This window comes from Takifugu rubripes, chromosome 4 (assembly GCF_901000725.2).
Source record: "Takifugu rubripes chromosome 4, fTakRub1.2, whole genome shotgun sequence".
Taxonomy (NCBI): domain Eukaryota; kingdom Metazoa; phylum Chordata; class Actinopteri; order Tetraodontiformes; family Tetraodontidae; genus Takifugu; species Takifugu rubripes.
Window position 1 is genome coordinate 14,723,812 of NC_042288.1, and position 20,370 is coordinate 14,744,181.

Genomic DNA, 20,370 nt, shown 5'->3' on the forward strand with positions numbered 1-20,370 from the left:
ATTTGTTAGAGATGCTGTGACTTGGAAAATACACATATAAACACATCTAAATTTCCACATAGGCAGCATCAGTGAATCCTGAGACTGTGTCAAAGAGCAGGGGGACAGTAAAAAGATAAAGGTGAAGATCACAGTGGCACCATGGAGCACAATTGCACATATATAAAAAATATTACAGACGAGAAAGTAGCTTTTTATGTCATCAGAAGCAGGAGATAAACCAGATGAATGTCCAGACTGCACATGTTTACAAGTCCTGCTTCTTTTTATAGTTTGATAGTCTCAATCAGTGCTTATGTAAATTGTAATGGCACTAGAATGTTTTAAATATTCGTTGGGAGAATTTCCAGGAGCACAATGTTTCAACACAAAAATCAAGTTTATATTGAACTAATACAGTTATTTGTTGGATGTAAATAATTCCGGTGCAGCCATATTACACTTATTGTGTTTAAATTAAACTGCTGAAGCAACTGACATGTTAAAACACTGCCACCATCTGTCCAGACAATGCTTTTGCAAGATTCTGCAGGGGGGAGTTTCTGCAAAAAGGAATAGAATATTAAATGTGAGACAAATTCATTAAAACATTTGTAACACGTTACGTTTCCATTATTTCTTTGTTCGTTGTTTATCTGATGCACAAGGACCAGGATGCCATTGAAAACATCAATAGAATACAACATATAAAGTCTTCTTGTGTGTAGTTGTGCTGTAAGTTTAGTCGTGTAATCATCATAATAATAATAAATATAGTTTTTCTTATAGGAATACTGTTGTCAAAAAAGCAGTGTAGTTTCTTATTCCCACCAGAGGTGGCGCTGTGGCCGTTTCAGGTCCAGCTGGCTCTTTAAATCTGACGCTTCAGTTTTCCTCCACGTTGGCCGCGCATGCGCAGAGAGGTCGGTCACCTGCGGGAAGCGTACAAGGAAGTCCAGCTGAGAAGAACTGGATGTCAGGCCAGAAATCACTTGGCTACATCACAGCCGCATAGGAGTCAGCTTCTCATCAATTGTTTTTTTGGCGACATGTTTAAAAAACTGAAGCAGAAGATAAATGAGGAGCAGTCGCCGCAGAGGAATGCGCAGTCACCGCAGCAGGCCCAGGTTGGTTGTTGTGTTGCTGGGAGCTAACCGGCTAAGCTAACATCTGTTTACATTGTTGACGCCACTGCCCAAAGGCTTTCGAAACGCTTAAAGTCCGTGCGATGCTTGCGTGGATTGTGCTACTTTCCCCTCAACTTGAGCCGTGTTTCGATTCATTTGGGTGCCTGAGTCAGCCGCTTATGATTAGCTGCTGCAGCCCAAGAGATTAATACCAATATATCGTTGCTATCTCGTTTGTCACTGTCACTGATACTCTGACATACACTGAATTTCCTGACGTTGAGCTAAATACTTGGCGAACTGTGGACTAAAAAAGAACATGGGTGTGTCCTTCCACGTCGTTTGTATTAGCTACGTTGTCACTTTCTTTTTTAAAACAGACAATACCTGCTGCTAGCACTGACCTGCAGACCTGCAAATGTTCTATATTTTCCAAGATCTACTCCAAGATGATGGACCACGTAAATGAATTTGGCAGCCATTGTGTCAGACTTTTACTCATTTATTATCTGTCAGTGTTTCGCATACACACCTGCCGAAATGTATTTTGTTACTTCAGAAAGTTAGTCAGTGTCATCTCAATCCAGTGTTGATGGACAGAGGATCACACGCACATTAGGATACATTATTGTGAATTGTATACATAAAGCTTGCTCAGTTTGATCTATTCCATTGTATTTAACAGCTGGGCGTTGGAGAGCGACGCAACAGCCAAACCTTTCCATTTAATCCAGATGGCATGCCTTCTCCTAGTGACAGAGAGGTGAGCATGATGTCAGCCCAAGAAACATACATGTTCAATGTTTGGATGCAGACTGCAGCCCGCTAAACATGCCACATTCTCTCTCCAGCTTATATCCTAAAATTTGCCATCTTTTGTTACACTAAATGCTCTCTTAGCAACAACCCAGATTCTTCTTTTTTCCTAGTTTAAAAAAAAAATGGGAATATTAGTTGCTTTTAAAATATGATTTCCGTGCATCAGCATCTACGCTCCAAATAATTTGAATTGCAATGAGATGGCAGAATTTGATAAAAATGTGTATTTTATTCTTAACAGCAATTCCTCAAGTCATAGCAGTTCCGAACATCGCGGCAGTGTTTTACAGCCTCATGTGGTCCTAAAATGTAACTAGAAAACAGTTACTGTGGTAACTGGTGTAGAATAATCAACATGGCGATCCCATCAGGTATGTTTGTCATGTTTGACCTTCATCAAAAAGCATAAAACACAGTGATTGACGTCAGCAGATGTTGGTATGGATGAAGATATCTTGGCTAAGAATTATTCACATGTCTGATGTAAGATCATCAAAACTGTGGGGAGCAGCTCCTGATCATTCAAATGAATAATTGATGAGCCCTGTTCAGTGTTGAGCGTTCTATTGATTTTCTGTACTGTTTCTCTTCGTTGCTAGGTTCACGTGAGATCTCTTGATTCTTTAGATGATGTAGGTTGCAGTAAAGTGTTCCTAAAGACCAGCAGACTATTGATTTAGCTGCTAATCTCTTTAGAATTGGATGCATTCACTCTGGAATGTTTTGATATCAGATCAACGGATGAGCCCGATTACATATTCAGGAAAAGTTCTTTACAATTCACGTCGAGCCCAAACTTGTGCAGTGGTCAACTGTTCTAGTTCCTGTTCACGTCTTTCTCATTTTTGGATAAGACTGGTGTGTTGTCGTAAATCAAAGGAGCTACTTGTCACATCATGGCGTTTCATCTCACAGATCTTTAACAGTCTGACATCTCTGATAAACCTTGATAAATGAAGGCAGCTCTCACCTGGCTTTGACAGCTGACCTATAAATAGACGCAGTGATGTCACACTGTTGCTCATAACATGAATGTTGATCGGTTCACTTTCCCATTTTTCTTTCTCTTCCATGTAGTGTCTTTCTCTTTCTCTCCCCACACATCTCCCTTTGCCAGCTGCTTCTGGACCACCTGGGTAGACCCCCTCCAGCGCTATTTCCACACTCACGGTGTTGTTTTTCTCATTGCTCTCTGTGTTCCTCTCCTTTCCCCCACCTTTCGTCCCGTTACTGCACTGACGGGGTCAGGTGCTGGCCGGGATGATAGCAGAGCCTGCTTTTCTCTCTGAGTATACTATCTTTGCTCTGGACCATTCAAAACGACCCAAAACGACCCAGGTAGCCAGTGTGGTGAGTTTGCCCTCACTTCCTGTCTCCCCCTCCTCATCTTTCTCCTCCTCCTCCTCCTCTTGCCCTGTTCCTTCCTCCTGTCTTTGCAACTCTGGGAGTCAGTAGAGGACTGTGGCTCAGTAGGGACAGCTTGTTTCCTGGTCCGTCTCCTGTTTCCTTTGGATTTAGCATCAAGAAGGCATCTCACATTAAGTCTAACCCTACCTTTACTGGGAATTCTGGTTTATATTGCGTGGGCTAGAGCTTGAGTGTTGTATTGCCTGACCTCTGTACTATATTTATCTGTTGCAGAATTAAATATTCCTCCTATGTCATGAGAGATTGCTTGCTTGATAGACCCTTACCCCCCGTGTTATGTTGCCTGATAGATTTTATCCCCTCTCCCCACTAGTTTTTCTGTTTGAAGAGTTGATATTCTGAGCATGTAAAATGTAAAAAAAAATAAATATATATGTATATAAAGGACATTATATTGGATATAGCTATACATATTCAGTATGCGTATACAGTGTATGTATGTATACACACACACACAGTTACTACATACAATAACATAAATTGTTTGATATAATGTAATAGAAACAGAATGATAATTATGTGGTGAAACTGACATTTAACATTAAATGTTAAAAATCTGCAAATAAATGAGCTTTAATCTATAATATCAGTAAAGCTGCTAGTGTTCACATGGAGATAATGTTGTTGTGGGTGACCTGGTCATTTTTATCTAGATCTATCCGCATGTGTCTAATTGGTCTGTTTAGCTTATGAGATCAATCATGAATCTGCAGCAACACTGCCACTGATGGTGGAGAGTGCCATGGTCTGAACATTCGTCACTTATTATCATCTTAAATCCACATCCTGCAGAAAAGCACTTCTTAAACCACTTGCTGCACTCATTTGTCTTTGAGTAGAGATGCAACTCCCGATGTGTTAGCTAGTGTCTGTGCCCATTGAATGTGATGGTGGCTCCCGCATTTGTTGCCTTCTTGTTTGGGCACATAAAAGGGAAATACTGGCTCAGCCTTAAGCTCTTAGTTTCCTGTTAACATGTGAAATCCTTAAGTGCACATTGTTGGCTAAGTGGAGCCAGATATGTGGGAAGATATAGATGTCTCATAAGCAAACGTATGTACAATCTAACTTGATCGATATTCATGATTCTTTTCTGTGCGTTGAATATCCAGTTGTAGGATCTCACACGATCTGGCCGTGAGAATACGAGCTGCAGAAACTGAATGAATGTGCTCGACCGTCTACAGTAGCTTCAGGGATACAAGATGATGTTTTATATCCAGCAGTATTTCCAGTTCACAGTTCAGTTTGAATTGACTTATGAAGCAGGGATTTCAAATGTAGGTATCATCATTAAATGTTAAATTCAAGTTTTTTTCCCTCTATTCCACAACACGTTATTAACCATGTGGAGCAGCAGGACCTGCATCAGTAGCTGACTCCTACGTAGACACAGTGATGGCAAGCTGGCATTAGAATACATCACAACAAGCAGTCCATGTGTCTTACATTTCTTTTCTGGGACTATATTTTTTGTCGTGACCTCTTATACCCAAAGTAAAATGAGTGTTTGCTTAATATTTAGAAAGTATTGAGTTTACTTTCACTTTACTGTCTTGTGCCTAAAGCAGCAGCAGCAGAAATAAAAATGTCGATATTCAGGTTTGTGTAAACTGCAACGCCCTTCAGAACAGGTCCCAAAATGAACAACAGCAGAACATTTCCAGAAGGGACAGGATAAAATGCTGTCATCAGTAATTCAGAGGAAGGAGTAGTTGGAGTCGGACATGGAGGAGAAAACAACTTGCTTGCTCCGTTTCTGCTTCTAACAAGACAACTAAACCAACTAAGCTGCTCTGCGTTCACTTCAACTACGACTCTTGTAACACAGCGCCGTCTTTAAATCAAATACCAACTCTCTTAACGTTTGTTCTGACCTCCTGGCTGTTCTTTAGAGGCTAGCTTTAACTTTTTTGTTGTTGAATGTGTGTTAGAGATGCCTTCGTCTATGTGTTTAACCCTTCTGTTTTTTTCCAAGTTGCATGAGGGTTCCCATTGCCCCTGAATTGCTCCCAGCAATACTAATATTGCTCCCTCCAGAGTAATCAGGAAGAGCCATGCTGGGTGTGGCTGACTAACTGCTCCGGAACATGTTAAGTGGCACAGATTTGCTTCTTCTCATGATTTCTTTTCACCTTTAGAGCGGCTCAAAAGGACCAGCAAGGTCTCCCAGAGGTAGCATCAACGGGGACGAAAGCGCTTCCCCTTACGTATGGTTTTATCGTCATTCTTCCCATCTTTTGTGATATTTAATTTCCTGACTCATTAAATCATAATTGACTCTTGTGTGCAGAGGGAGGAGACTCAATCATTTGCCCAGAAACTGCAGTTAAAAGTTCCCTCAATGGAGTCACTGATTCGGAGCGGTGCCAGTCGAGCGGAAAACCTGTTTCGCTCTTCATCTAAAGAGAACCTGGTCCGGAGCTCATCACATGACTCCCTGACACCATTGGGAGAAAGCGAATCCCAGGGCGGCCCCACATACGACCCCCCCTCTGACATAGAGAGCGAGGCCGAGGAACCACCAGGAACTGCAGAGGCTCTTTCCAAAGAGCAGCTGCTGCACAGACTTCTGAGGGTGGAGAGGAGTCTGGGAAAGTACAGAGGGAAGTACTCAGAGGTGAGCTGACGCGGAGAGAAGGTGCTCTACTGGTACTATCCACGCTGATCCATCTTGCTTTATCACTTCCTGTCTTTGCTTCTTAAACCATCAGTTGGTCACTACATATCGTACAGTGCAGAGGGATAAAGAAAAAACCCAGGTAATATTTCTTGTGTTGTGTGCTGGTTTGGGTTTTTTTTAGGGATGCACAGCATCCTGGTTTGATCCAACTGCATGTTTTGTTTTTGTCGCTCCTCTCAGGCCATCCTCAGTCAGAGCCAAGACAAAGCTCTCCGCAGGATCGGAGAGCTGCGCGAGGTACTGGAGTTGCTCCTAAAAGTTGCCATCTCTCAGGGTCGGAATATCCATTTTTGAGTGAACATGTGGAATCTGACCTGCAGGAGCTGCAGATGGATCAGCAGGCCAAGAAGCACCTACAGGAAGAGTTTGACGCTGCACTGGAGGAGAAAGACCAGATGATCACAGTCCTCCAAACACAGGTGAGGTCTCATAAGGGTCAGTATTTCTACATGTTGGGCAGAAAAGCACCAGATATTAATAAACTATGCAACAGGTCTCTTGCGTGCAGAGACTGTGTTACATTGCAGTGAGTGTCTGGGTGCCATTACCAGCATTTGCTTCAGAGTTGCATCAACTCTGACCTTCAATGATACCTCTGGAGAAATATTCGCGTCTGAAAGCATCATGCGTACAGTTTATTTCAATAACGGATTTTTAAAATGTTCCGACAGGTTGCTCTGTTAAAAAAAAGAACAAAGGGGCTTCCTGCTGGTGCTCTTGAAGGAGATGTTAATCAAGCTGAAAATGCTCCAGAGTCTTCCACACAAAGTCCTTCAAAAGACCCAGGAGATGAACCCAAAGCCATCGAGGGTAGGGAAATATGTCTGATATATTTGGTTCTCGATGGCCATCAGGTTGGACAAGCAAAGGAAGCAGTAACGCTTTCATGGTTTTAATTGCTGCATTATATTGTCTGACCAGGAGAGGGCAACAGTGATCCAGCTAAACTTATGGAGGCTCTGCAGAAGAGAGTCAAGCGACAGGAAAACCTCCTGCAGAAGTGCAAAGAAGTGATGCATACTCACAAAGAACGGAGCGCTCAGCTGAGCACGGAGAACGAGACTCTGCAGGAGCAGCTGCAGGAGAGGCTACAGGAGCTGGAGAAGATAAAGGTGCCAAATGAGTGTTGAATGGGCTTTCAGTCTGCAGTCATCAGACATTTAAAAAGTAATTGGGACCATAAAAGGCATTTTTATAAAGGCAGCTGCATAATGACAAACTATGTTAAATGCAGTTGCGCTGAGATTCAGACGCACTTAATGTAGAACCTCTGCGACTGTGCTGGGAAATGTTTGCACCAACCCTAACGGTCCGCTGATAACGTGACTCCATGGCACCGTGACTGGATGTGAACCCAACATTGAGATTCCTTGGTCAGACTCCAGCACATGAGGTCATGTCAACATGACATGAGTTAGCCAGTCCTTCTTTTCTCCTGCTGTTGTTTTTAAAATATTTACTTTTGGTGGTATGATGCTTAAACTTTATCTTTTTTTTTTTTTTGCCCCCTGGATGATTTGGAGCATATTATACAGTATTTGCTGTTACAGTGAACCTGTGACGACGTTTTGAATCCGGATGTTGATTGAATCCTGCTTGTCATAATTGTTTTGGATCTGCATTCTTGTGTGAGACTCAGGCCAAGCATAAGTTGTCCTGGAATTGCTCTGCAGGCTGTAATCACCCCTTGCCTCAAACAAATATCCCATAATTTACAGTTGAGAGCAGGGTATTTGTGTTTTCTGCTTGCAGATATGTAATAATGAAGGTTGAAATAACAGCGTTTCCAACCTCGATACTCTTCACTATTCATGAAGACACCTTTCCGTTGTTGCTCCGCTCGATTAAACAACCCAGGGAGCCCAGCATTTCCTGTTTAGTAACCACAAGTTACACGCCGGTGGCACAGAGACATGCCCACAACATGTCACTGCTGCTCAGCAGAGCTGTAATTGTGGTGGACATGTTGGTGGAGCAGTGCTTTTGTATACTGTCTGTTCATTTGACATGTGGGCGCGTCGTCCTGGGTGGTTCAGCAATCATCCCGATTTGAAATCATCTGACCGTTAAACACACTCCGGTCCCAGCACTAGTGAAGGCTCTTTCAGACAGATAGATATGTGCAATTCTTATTTCTGTCAAATGTTTTTTACGTCCACAGGAGCTTCACACTACTGAAAAAACCAAACTGATCACCCAGCTGGGAGAGGCCAAGAACCTTATCGAACAACTGGAGCAGGACAAGGTGGGCTAAGGTTCTTCTTATTATTATCCTTTGTTCCAGTCAAACTATTGTTTTCAAATGATGAGTTCTGTATTTTAGGGAATGGTTATTGCTGAGACTAAGCGCCAGATGCACGAAACACTTGAAATGAAAGAAGACGAGGTCGCTCAGCTGCGTTCAAGGCTCCAGCAGGTCACTGCACACAAAGAGGAATTGCAAGAACAGAAAGAAAAGGCTGAGAAATCAGGTGGATATAGAACAGCTTTCCCACTGTGTGCAGAAAAACACCTTTCTGAATGGGTTAATAACTGTAACTTTGATTTTTCACAGCGTTTGAGGAGCTCGAACGGGCACTGGGTGTCGCTCAGAGGGCGGAGGAAGCCCGTAAACAGCTGCAGGTTCAGCTGGAGGAGCAGGTGAAAGAAGTCGAAAGGGCCAGTGAGGAAGAGAGGAAGAGTCTACAGCAGGAGCTCACACGAGTCAAACAGGAAGTGGTCACCATTATGAAGGTGATGGTGCTACTTCACTCTAATGTTCTGCACACATGCTTTGTTTTCAATAAGCAGGAGATGAAATTAGGCTGCTTTTAAAAAAGGGCCGAAAATGGAATCAAAATTTTATTCAATTTGGCATTGTGCAATTGATCCGCAGTCCTTCCAATGCCAAGCCTTAAAAGACTACGATTAACATTCAACAATTTTGTTGATGTCTTAGAAATCCTCAGAGGAAACAATGGCCAATATGGAAAAAGTCCACAGTGAAGCTTTGGCAGCTAAGGAAGAAGAGATAAGTGCCAGAATTGATAAAGCTGTGGTAGGTGCTCTTGGATATTTTAACTTACCTGATCCAACACGTCATTAAAGACTAAATTGTCCTAGATGTTGATGGGATATACATTTGATTGTGATATTGCATGTTACTATAGGAGCAATGCAAAGAGGAGTTTGCCCAGGTAGCTAAGGAGCAAGAGCAACAGGCCTCTCTTGCTCTGGAGGATGTAGAGTTACAGAAGACGGCTCTGAGGACAGAAGCTGATAACAGGATTAAAGAGATACAGTTGGAGCTGGAGGCTGCAAGAACGGTGAGTGGCATTTCGAAAACAACTGATTATTGTTTCTTCACGTCTGCATCTTTTAACTAACTAATCCATTGACTTTGGCGCCTCGATGCTCATCCAAATCCAAGTTGTACATCTCTATTTTCAACTATGAACTCAAATAGCACCTAAATCCCTTAATGAAACATTTATTTGGCAAGCTGCACTGGATTGAACTCCACCAAGATGGAGCGGGCAAGAGGGATTTATTCAAAATAAACACATCTCACAGGCTGAAAGGCTGATTTTTCCATATTAAAAAAGATTGATGCTTTGCTTTTTTTTGGTCTTCTTTGAACTGATTATGGTGCATTTTTAACACCCAGGCATTGGCTGCATTTTCTAAAACTAATTAAAAATATTTTCACATATTTTCACATGACACAGTCGCATAATTTTAGTGTGTTTTGTGTGTGTGGAGAAATTCAGAAATACCAGCTAATGGCTGCTCCGATTGTCCTCGGATAATGTCCAGCCGCTTTTCCCCTTTAATTTCTTACTGAAGAGAACCAAGTTGATCATGATTCATTTTTCAATTCTAATTATCTGCATTGATGTCTCAGTCAAGTTGGCACATCTGGGCTCTGCTCTTCTGCTGCTCAGGTTGCGCAGGGATCAGACATGAACAGCCACCAATTGTCTGTGAGGTTTTGGCGGCAGCAAAGATGCTGAACTTCTCACTCTCCCATAAAGATCAGACTGAAGAAGAATCCAGCTTTAACAGTTAAATCCAGCAGTTGTTCAAACCTGCTTTAGGTGTCTGTAGCCTCAGGCGCTCCTCCTGTCTGCTGGATCACTCATTCTTTCTAATAATGAGAAATTCTCTTTTGTATTCATCTTGAGTTTTTTTTTTTCTTGTTTTCATGCGGTGTTCTTTTGTCTCCATGGTTTAGTTGAGACCGAATTACTGATTTACTCGTGGCTGGACCTTCCGTACACGTGCGGTTACGCAACAGTCACTTTAGACACATTCACTGGTGCTTGAATCATCTCCACCAGTCCTGACGGCTGACACTGTGCGCAAATAGTTGCACAATTACTAATCTTTTTTATATTTTTTTTAAATGTTTGACAGTGGTTTGTAAAAGTCTGTTTTCACTTTGAAGTGAAAGAACGCTAACCACCTAAATTTATGTGGTTTTAGAGGATATTGGAGCTGGAGAGCACTCAGGAGAAGATCTCACAAGAAGAATCAAAGATGTCCCATGAGATATCGGGCCAGGTTGAAGAGCTGAAGGACACACACAGAGAGCAAATCTCTGCCTTAGAGGAAAAACATCAAGAGCAGCTGGGAAAGCACACGGAGACCCTAATCAAGCAGCACAATGCTGCTCTTGAGGAGCTGAAGGAAGAACACCGGAAGGAGTTGGAGGACCTTCTGAGAGATAAAGAACAGCAGCTTCAAGGCCATATTGAAGAACTGACTCGCAAAACTGCTGAGAAAATGGAGGCAACGCAGGCTGAGCTGGACAGAGTTTCCACTGAACTTTCTGAGGCTTCGAACAGTAAACGGCTTTTGGAGGAGAGGGCGTTGGCAGCTGAAGATGCTTGTAGGTTGGCCCAAGAGGAACATGAGAAGAGGTTTCAAGAGTGGGAGGCAAAGCACAATTTAGAACTTACAAATATCAAACGGGAGCATGAGGAGTCTCTCGGAGGTATGGAAAAAACTCTAAAGGAGGAAGTGAATGCGTTGAAAATTGTGTTGGGTGAAAAGCAAAAGGAGATCGAAGAACTTACGACCAGGGAAAAAACCCTGAAAGAGGAGTCGCGTGAAATGAATGTTAAGGTTAAAGAGTTGGAAGAACTGCAGCAAAGTTTATTCCAGTCACAACAAGAAAACGAGAGGCTAAAGGAATCTAATGCAGAGTTAAGAAAGATCTCAGAGAACCTCGATCAGTGCAAGAAGGATCACGCTGATCTGGAGCATCAGTTAGATGCATCCAAGAATGATTGTCAGCAGAAAGATGCCTTACTCGAGGAACTCCAAAACCAGTTGCATCAGAACAGAAATGAGCTGTCGGAGAAGGAAAAGTCATTTACTGCTCAGCTGAACGCTAAAGAGGAGGAGCAAACATGTCTGAGGAAACAGCTGGAGGAGGAAAAGGCAGCCCATGAGGAGAAGATGCAGAACACTGTAAGTGACATGGAAGCGAAGGTGAAAGCCCTGGAGACCAAATTGGACAAATTCAAACAGAAGGCCAAAGACATGCATGAAAGTGCTAAGAAAAAGCTTCAGAAACAAGACGAAACCATGAAGGTGGAGCTTGAGAAGAAGGACAAAGAGCTCCAACTAAAAGAGCAACAAATTCAGGAGAAAATTATTGAGATGGCCCAAAAAAGTTCTGAGGGCCTCAGCAGTGCAGTAACGGAGCTCCAGATCCACCACAAGGAAGAGCTGGAGAAGCTTCGCGAAACCCACCGACGTGAGGTTGAGAACTTGGAGCTTCATTGGAATGAGAAGTTAAGACTGCAGGTAGAAGAAATAACTGAGAAACACTCAAACACCCTACAGGAGAAGGTGCAGGAACTAGGAGAAATCTCACATCAGCTCAGCAGGAGCAAAGAAGAGAATGAGCAGGTGTCGTGTGAGACGAGGAGCTTAAAGGAGGACCTTGCAATTCGAGACACCACTGTGCAGAAGCTGCAAGAGGAGCTGAACGAAGCAGCGGTTAAGCTCGAAAGTTTGTCTCGGGCTGAGGTTTTGCTCAAAGAGCAAATGGAGTCTGTGGAAAGAAACCTCAACCAGGCTCTGAGTGAGAGGAACTCCCTCCAAGACCAGCTGAACACAACAAACCGCGAAAATGAGGAGAAGCTGAAGTCCCTGTCGCACGAATGTGAAGAGGCAGAAGCGCAGATTAAACTGCTGCAAGGTGCCAGAAGTACGGAAAGCGAAGATCTGAAAATGAAATTGGAGGACGATGTTATCCAGCTACAAGCTGTGATCGCTAATAAAGAAGAACTCATTTGCACTTTAGAGGAGAATCTGCGTCGGCAGACAGAGGAGAATAAGAATCTATGCATTTCAGTGGACCAACTGACTGCTCAGGTAAATGCTCAGATGGAGCAGGTCACAGCCTTAACACAGGAGAAGGAGAGTCACGCTCTGTCCCTCAGTGAGAACGTCCAGAACGTCGAGGAGCTGCGTGAAGCCAACAGGGTCGTATCAGAAAGTGCGAAAGCAAATGAATCACATATCAGTAAGTTGGAGAGCATCATCAGTGACTTAAAAACTCAGCTAGAAAGTAGCATAAACGAGAAGGAGAAAACTGTAACTCAGCTAATGCAGCAGTATACGGAAGAGAGGCAGCAGGCCGCAGAGGCCATAGAGAGGTTAGAGCAGGAGAGAAGGTCTGCTTCAGAGCAGGCAGATGCACTCAGGGTTAGCCTGTCTGACTACCAGAGAAACGCAGAGACTAGGTTCTCCCAGAACGACGGCACCATCACGTCTCTGCAGGCCAGGCTCCAGGAGCTGGAGCGCGAGATCTCTGAGAAGAACGAAGCGGTGCAGTGGCTGACGGCGAGTATCGACAATCAGTCCATCAGCAAGTCCGAGCAGGATCAGGTCTTGAGCGAGAAAGACCAGAAAGTCAGCGGCCTCACGTCAGAGCTGGACCGCTGCGTCGCTCGACTCGGCGAGCTGGAGGAGCAGTTGGCCTTAAAAACAGGCGAGTGCGAACAAGTTGCTGCTCATCTCGAACGGGAACGGGGCTCCTGGGAGAAAGAAAGAAACGTTCTGTCGGAACAGTTGCAGCAGACTCAGGCGCAGCACAGTCAGAGCAGCGATTTGGAGCAAGAGATGAGAGAGAAACTCGGCTCCCTCGAAGAAGACAACCAAAAATACAAACACAAGCTCGGCAGCGAACGGGAGGAGTTCCAGAAGATCAAGGACGAGTTAATCAAGGAGAAAGAAGAGAGCCTGAAGGCAGCCGAGGAGAAGCTGTCGGCGGAGGTTGGTCGCAAAGTTTCGGAGCTGAAGAAGAAAGCTGAGCAGAAAATCAGTCAGATTAGGAAACAGCTAACTTCACAGCTTGAGGAAAAAGAACAGACGATCACGGCCCTTCAGGCCAGCCTGGAGGAAGTAAAGAACCGCGAAACCTCCAGTAAACAACACACGGAAACATTAGAAGAGAAGATAAGAGCATCCGAGGAAGCTCTGGCCAAGTTAAAGGAAGACCAGGAGAAACAACTGGAAGAGATTCTGAGTACAGAGAAGCACCAGACAGAAAAGTCCTTAGAGGACCTGAAGAACATGTATGAAGAGAAGCTGTCGGTGCGCACAGAGGAACACCAACAAACTGAAACATCACTACATGAAGTCAGGGCAAGTTTAAAAGACATCCTGGAGCAGAAGGAAAAACTGGAAGCAGAAATCAATCGACTCAAGGAAGAAATACAGGAGAAAGATTCGCAGCTCCAGAACTGGACGCAGTCGGACGCCGAGGCGAAGGTGGAACGTAGCAGCGTGCAGCAGACTGGTAGCGCCATGGCTAACAACGCCGCGGTTGAAGACGGGGACGGCGACTCCATGGAGTCTCTGAAGGACAAACTGAGTCAAATGAAGAACGAGAAAGACAAGATCCACAAGGACTTCACCAGACTGCAGAAAGACATCAGGTCCCTGAGGAAGGAGCATGAACAGGACCTGGAGTTCCTGAAGAAAGAATTAATGGAGGAGAATGAGAAGAAGCTCAGGTAAGTTCACCTTTGCTGAAGGTTTCATTATTGTTTTGGTGAATCATGTTGACAGAATATGCCAACGGTGCAGGGTGGAGCTGGAAGACATGCAAATGAAGCACAACTCTGCAATAAAACAGGTGTTGAGGGAGTTTAACACGAAAGAGGCTTCCAAGGAAACGGAGATTGATTCAGCGGTAAAGGAGGCCATAGGTGAGGACCCGCAGACGGCCCAGACAGCAGTCTGGGATATGAATGGTTGTTTATGAGTGGATTTGTCCCCCCCCCCACAGCGAAGGCCCAGGTTGTGGAAGCGGAGCTCATCGACACTCACCGGGATGAAGTGGGTCAGCTGAAGAAGCTGCTTACCCAGAAAGACGAGGAGCTCCAACAAACGGTTCAGAAATATGAAGAAGTTCTCCAGGTACTGTCACAGGATTTAGCCTGAAATCTGATGGGGTTTGGGGTTTTTTTAAACGGTGACCTACTCTTAAGTTAGCCAAAAATGGATGAACCCAACATTTGGAAGCTATCAGTGTTGGCAGCTGCCCATAAAGTCGTGGTTTCTCTTGGCAGACGCGTGAACTCCAGTTCTCATCGTCGATAGCAGCCGAGGTGGTCCATCTTTAGCCTCGCACTCCCCCTTTTTTAAAAGAATGATCTACTTTTAGTCCACATCAGGTTCTGCGGATAACTTATTTAACAGTAAAATGGCTAAAACCTCTTTTCTTCACTCTTTTCAGTTTTTATTACTTTTTTATTTGTGTAAATCATTTGTGCTATTTTAACACTTTGGGTTTTTTTTTATTTTCTGACTTTTACCTTAGTTTTGTCTCTTGTTAATATGAGCTTAATAAAGAGGTGAAGGTTTCTTCTGCACTGTGTTAAAACGTGGAAAAACTGTGACATCACTTGGATGTTAGAAATTAGTGTCAAAAGTTCCTGACTAATGTAGACTTGTGTCTCCAAACGTAATTGGACGGTGGGAGGTCTGAAACAGGATCGACGCTGAAGTGACCTGACCAACATACTTGAGCTGTGATGATCAGATGAAACAGAGGAAATGACTCAGCCCTTTTTCTTTGTTCCCCCCACAGAGCCGAGAGCAGGAGATGGGCGACCGAGTGTGGCAGGTCCAGAAAGAACTGGAGGAGCTGCAGGAAAGGAGCCGCGACAACGCCGAGGTGAACTGACCCACATTCAGCAGGTCGCCCACCCTGTGATGTCACGCTCGCAGCTGGGCGATTTGCTTTTACTGCGATGCATTAATACCCGCCGCCGCTCCGTCACGTAATGGCCGCCAAGTAGAAGCGCTGCATTAAATCACTGCTGCTCTGTCGCTCCTCTGAGAGAAGGCTGCAGACTGGTGGAAACATTACTGGTTTAGATGGAGGGGCTTATCCCCACGCACAAGTTCACATTCAGGTTAACAGACTTGGTCCCCCATTCCTGCGTCTCGACCTTTTCCTTTGTCTCGATTCCTAATTAAAGGATTCCGTCTTCGAGCTCGGGGACGGCTCTCTTTCATTCCACGCTCCGCTCGGTCGTGTGGCTGCTCTCCAAAGTCCGCCGGATCCCGTGAAGCTCCGTTGAGTCAGTCAAGAATGTTTCCCTCTGGAAACAGAGACTGCGAGGCAGCAGCCAGCCTCAATTCCTGTTCTCAATTACCATCATAGGAGCTGATTCTGGGCCTAATATTTACGCTCGAGCATTACTCACATGCAAGATGTGCACGCTGGAAACAAGCCAGATAGGACACGAGGACTCCAGAGGGAGCATTGACCCTGGAGTTGTGGGGGCTGTTAGGACCCCTGTGAAGGTTTCTCTACCTTTACAAAGTGTCCAGATGTGAAAACAGAGCTAGACTCTCTCTCCCTCTCTCTGTGTCTCTCTCTCTCTCTCTCACTCTCTCTCACTCTGTCTCTGTGTCTCTCTCTCTCTCTCTCTCTCTCTCTCTCTCCCTCTCTCTCCTTCTATGGTCTCATTTTTCCCAGGTGAGGTAATAATCTTATGGTTGAGGAGAGAAACATTTTTCACCCTGACAGCAGGGCAGTGTGCCTCTTCAAGAAACACAAGACCATCATTCAAATGGACTTTTCCCCGAGACAACTCCAAAATATTTATATATATAAATATTCACCTTAAAGACCGGCAGACTTAATTTCATAGAAACAGATGAAACTAACATTTAAAAACATAAAGCTCACATTTTAAGCGACCGGGCCCGAACAGACTGGAATCAAGGTTCAACTCTGACCCAGTATCACACTGATAAAAATGTTGTTATTGTTTTGTCCTTCATGTGCTGTGAGCACTATAGGAAAAGTATATATATACTATATGTGTAACATTATTTTAGAATTGATTTATGAGTTGTTTATACTCCACACTAACCTACACCTTCTTCCTGTTTGTCTCGTTTGTTTGCACACAGTTGAGCGTAGAAGAACTGAAGGTACGTGAACATTGTAGATGATCGTTCCACTCCAGTCAGTCAAGTCCTGGTCGCTAGAATAGTTGTCCTGTCCTTCACAGGCTCAGCTGGGAGAGAAGACAACCTTGTTGAGCGAAGCTCGGCTGAAGGAGCAAGGCTTTGTCGAGAGAGTGAGTCTCAGGACTGTGTGTGTGTGTGTGTGTGGGTTGGTGTGTGTTCTTTACTGGGGACCAGAGAACAACAAATCCCTACGCTGTGCGTTCCCATGATTCTGGTGGCCTCCAGCGAAAGAGGCTACTGCTCTCCTGCTGCATCATCTTAATTACACAGCACATCTGTTTACATTTGGTCTGACCTAATAAACAATGGGCTTTTCTCACACACGCTGCCATTCTCCCAAGCCCCCCCCCCCCCCCCCCCCCCCCCCCCCCCCCCATCCCCCCACACACACCCCCAGGACGCGCAGCAAGACGCTGCACTTGTGTCCCATCCAACAATTAAGCTGATTAACCCACTCGAGTCAAATATTTCCTTTCCTGAGTAACCTGCGCCCGTCTGTGTGTCTCCAGATTCACTCTCTTGAGGACAGGATAAAATGCTTCCACCGAACTGCTGTTGTAAGTCATCTCGGGAACACACTCAAAGGTAGAGTCAACGCCACGAATTAGTCCTGCTTTGTCTTATTTAGCTCGTAAACATAATTTGAGGTCTTGAGGTTACAGGCGAGCCTGATAAGCTACCTGGTGGTTTGTTTTAATGTCCCCCCCGACTTTGCTGGCGCTTTTAAAAGTCTACGACTGTTCCGGCCGAACTCCAGGCAGGAGTCAGTCAGGATACAGAGACGTTAAGCAGAACACGATGCGCGTCCCGGCGAGAACGTGGGGAGGTTACGTGAATGTCTCAGGTCCTCAAACCCTCCCCTGCCGGTGCAATAAAGAGGACCTGCTGTCAGGAGAGCGGCGCTGAAGAACTCGTCCTCAGCTCAAATGGGTTTTGCAGATTCAGGTCTTAAAGTTTGTGACACAGGAAGTGGCTGAAAACAGATTTTCCCACTTCAGCACCAGAGGACAAATGCCACACCCGACATTATAGCACATTTACTGTCCCCTCGCTGGGTTTAGGTGAAGTTCTGCTCAGACGCTCTTTATCTGGGTTTGGGCTGTGCTGGGGTGTTTCCCTTAGCCGGGGGTCACATGGGTCAGTAGAACAAAGGCTTTGTGATTTATTACTGAGCCAGTTCTTCCCAGAACACATCAAAGCTCTCTGGTCTATCACCTTTTCCTGTCGTCTAATCTCCCACGTGCACGTGAGGGTCTGCTATCTCCCGAAAGGAGAGCGTTCCCAAAACGGGACGTGCAATTGGCTGTTTTTCCATAACGACGACCTACTGGGATTAATTTACTGGTGGAAGAAGCCGTATCCACACTGCAGCACAGCTTCCAAGTTCCTGTTTCCAGTTTTTACAGTGATAATAGTGTTGTCGCTCCGGGCGAACAATTAAGGCCTTCAGTGTTGGACCGGGTTTTAATGTGGTCATGCTGAGCCTGGCCATTCTTTCTCACATTTATAGTGAAGCCAGGAGGTCCATACATGGTCCGGAAGGCCAACACACATGGGCCTTAATTTGACTTTAAAATTAGATAACACATATAAAGGCTATACATGTCCAGCTCTTACCCTTGTTGTCCTCATCCATCCTGGTTGTGCGTTGGTTTGGTTTATTATTAATCATTAAGTCAAAAAAGGAAGCTGTGTATCCGTAGAATAATATCGTTGGTTTCCACTTATTTTCGTCTCTTTTCTCCATCTGGATTTTGCAGATTCTGGGTTCAACAGCACGGACGTCTGCTCGGAAACCACTGAGATAGAGTACCTGAGGAAGGTGCTCTTTGAGTACATGATGGGACGGGAAACTAAAGTATGCACCTCTCATGAAAACACTTCTGTTTGGCCCGTAGTCGCGCAGATTTATAGCCATGACTGACAGAGAAAAGATGCACGAGCGTGTTTCCAGGTGGAATATCATATATCACCCCTTCAGAAGGCTACCTAATGACCCCATGACCTAAAGTAACCTTCTCGTTTTGTTCCCTTAATGCCGCTTTAATGGGATTAAATGACAGTCTGCACATTTGCTGCGAGGATTTACTGAAATATTGTTTTCACGCCATCATCTTTCACCCGCTGACCTCCATCTGTTGCATTAAACCGCAGCGTTTGGGACACCATATAAATGGCTCTGGGTATAATTAAGAGGCATCTCCTCATTAGCAGTGCTGCTGACTTGGTCCTAAAGTCTGTGGGATTTTCCCAGCTCGCCAGTCTTTACGGCCGGGTGGTTAACCCGCGTTCTTCCAGAATGCCTGCCAGAGCATCCAGCAGGATGTTCATGCGCCACGCGGCGATACGACGGCCTCGGTTTCCTGCCGCACAGGCCTGCTCTTAATTATCCTCCCGCTGTGAAGAAAATCCATGTAACTTGGCAGCCGCTTGATGATTTTATTTTTTCAGTCATCCAACATTAAGTCAGTTGGAGCTGCAGCTATATGAGATTTTCAGTGTTTTAAATAGACTCCATTCATGCATTTCTTTGCTTTGCATCTGCAGACAATGGCCAAAGTGATCACCTCCATCCTCAAGTTTCCTCCCGACCAAGCACAAAAGGTTCTGGAGAAAGAAGACTCCAAAGTGACTGTAAGCATGTGTGGAGCAGCTGAGGAAGTCTCTGTTGACGTCTCGCTGTTCACGGCACGCGACTGTCCTCTGATGAGTGCGTTGTTAATCTTATCAACCCTGTTTATGCGTCTCTCCACAGCCCTGGTTACAAACATTTAACGTGTAGAGTTCAGACACTTTGGGATGAAAATCTACTGCTGCTGAAGAGGAAGACTGCCATGGATCTGTCCAAGCCTGCATTTCTGTGTGTGTGTGTGTGTGTGCGTGTGTGTGTGTGTGTGTGTGTGTGTGTGCGCGCGTGTGTGTGTGTGTGTGTGTGTGTCTATAGGTATGAGGGAATCAGAATATGCTATAAACAGATCTTCAAAGAATCTTTTTTCCTGACTTTAAATTTGTTAATTTATCTTTTAGATTCCTTTTTTTTAGTACGTACACAGATTGACGTGTGCAATAAACATCCGATTGTCACATTGATGCTGACATGTCAGTTGATTTTTTAAGTTTCTGTGTCGTGCCGCTGTCTGAATGACTTCCTTTGTAAAAACGACCCTTTAACTGCACTCGCACCACCACGAGATACTCGGCCTCTGGACCTAGTTTGTTTAACCTGGCTTTTCTATGCTTTATATCTAGAAACACAACTACAAATTGTAAATTGTACACTATGATGAAATAAAAACTGTACCATAGGGCACGATTGCTATATGTTTTCAGACTAACAGATTAAATCTTATTTACTGAACCTTTTTGCTGTTTGTTCTGTTATCGTTTGCATTTCTTAGTTAAAGAGAGACAAACTTAAACTCTTGGATTTGCTCAAAGATAACAGTTTTATCACTTTAACTCCACAAAGTTGGCTTTTGTGTATGAGAAATTCACTCTTCTTCGAGCTAAACGTGCATCTGGTCGCATTCTGTCCAAGAGGAAATTTAGAGGATCAATATAAAGCGAAGCAGCAGCCAATCTTTAAAGGCAGGAGAAAAACATCTAAATGGCAAACTAATGTATTGGAAATGTCTGCCTCTTAAAACTATAACACTTCCCAGCCTCGTCAGTCATAATCACCACCAAATATGTACAAAAACCACATTTGGTTTGGCCCAGCACACGAGAGTATGGGACCAAAAAAAAAATCCCTTTTTTTCAAGAAGAAAGAAATTCGTTTCTTTCAGCTCGGCGGCCCGAGAAAAGGCAACGGCATTAAAGACAACTTCCTGTCTTTATGCTCAC

General features: G+C 44.5%; 1 protein-coding gene and 1 long non-coding RNA gene across 4 annotated transcripts; one reads left to right on the forward strand and one right to left on the reverse strand.

Annotated features, from left to right (window-relative positions):
* LOC115249506 (uncharacterized) lies at window positions 1–3,009 on the reverse strand. The gene is made up of 3 exons (XR_003888182.1): window positions 2,896–3,009; window positions 811–911; window positions 1–542 (listed from the first exon to the last, which is right to left on the reverse strand). It is a non-coding gene; the product is annotated as an uncharacterized lncRNA (long non-coding RNA).
* Window positions 881–19,884, forward strand: golga4 (golgin A4). 3 transcript variants are annotated; one of them, XM_029834859.1, is made up of 25 exons: window positions 881–1,106; window positions 1,792–1,869; window positions 3,174–3,275; window positions 5,495–5,563; window positions 5,647–5,973; window positions 6,068–6,115; window positions 6,217–6,273; window positions 6,357–6,455; window positions 6,708–6,846; window positions 6,958–7,148; window positions 8,198–8,281; window positions 8,360–8,507; window positions 8,591–8,769; window positions 8,975–9,073; window positions 9,186–9,341; window positions 10,501–14,048; window positions 14,122–14,243; window positions 14,324–14,454; window positions 15,128–15,214; window positions 16,465–16,485; window positions 16,566–16,634; window positions 17,034–17,109; window positions 18,285–18,382; window positions 19,072–19,158; window positions 19,280–19,884. In XM_029834859.1, the coding sequence occupies exons 1-25, from the start codon at window positions 891–893 to the stop codon at window positions 19,304–19,306; spliced, it is 6,258 nt and encodes a 2,085-aa protein (XP_029690719.1). In that variant the 5' UTR covers window positions 881–890; the 3' UTR covers window positions 19,307–19,884. The 3 variants fall into 3 exon arrangements, with proteins under 3 accessions (XP_029690719.1, XP_029690720.1, XP_029690721.1); XM_029834860.1 differs by lacking the exon at window positions 3,174–3,275; XM_029834861.1 differs by lacking the exons at window positions 1,792–1,869; window positions 3,174–3,275.
* The last annotated feature ends 486 nt before the right edge of the window (window positions 19,885–20,370 follow it).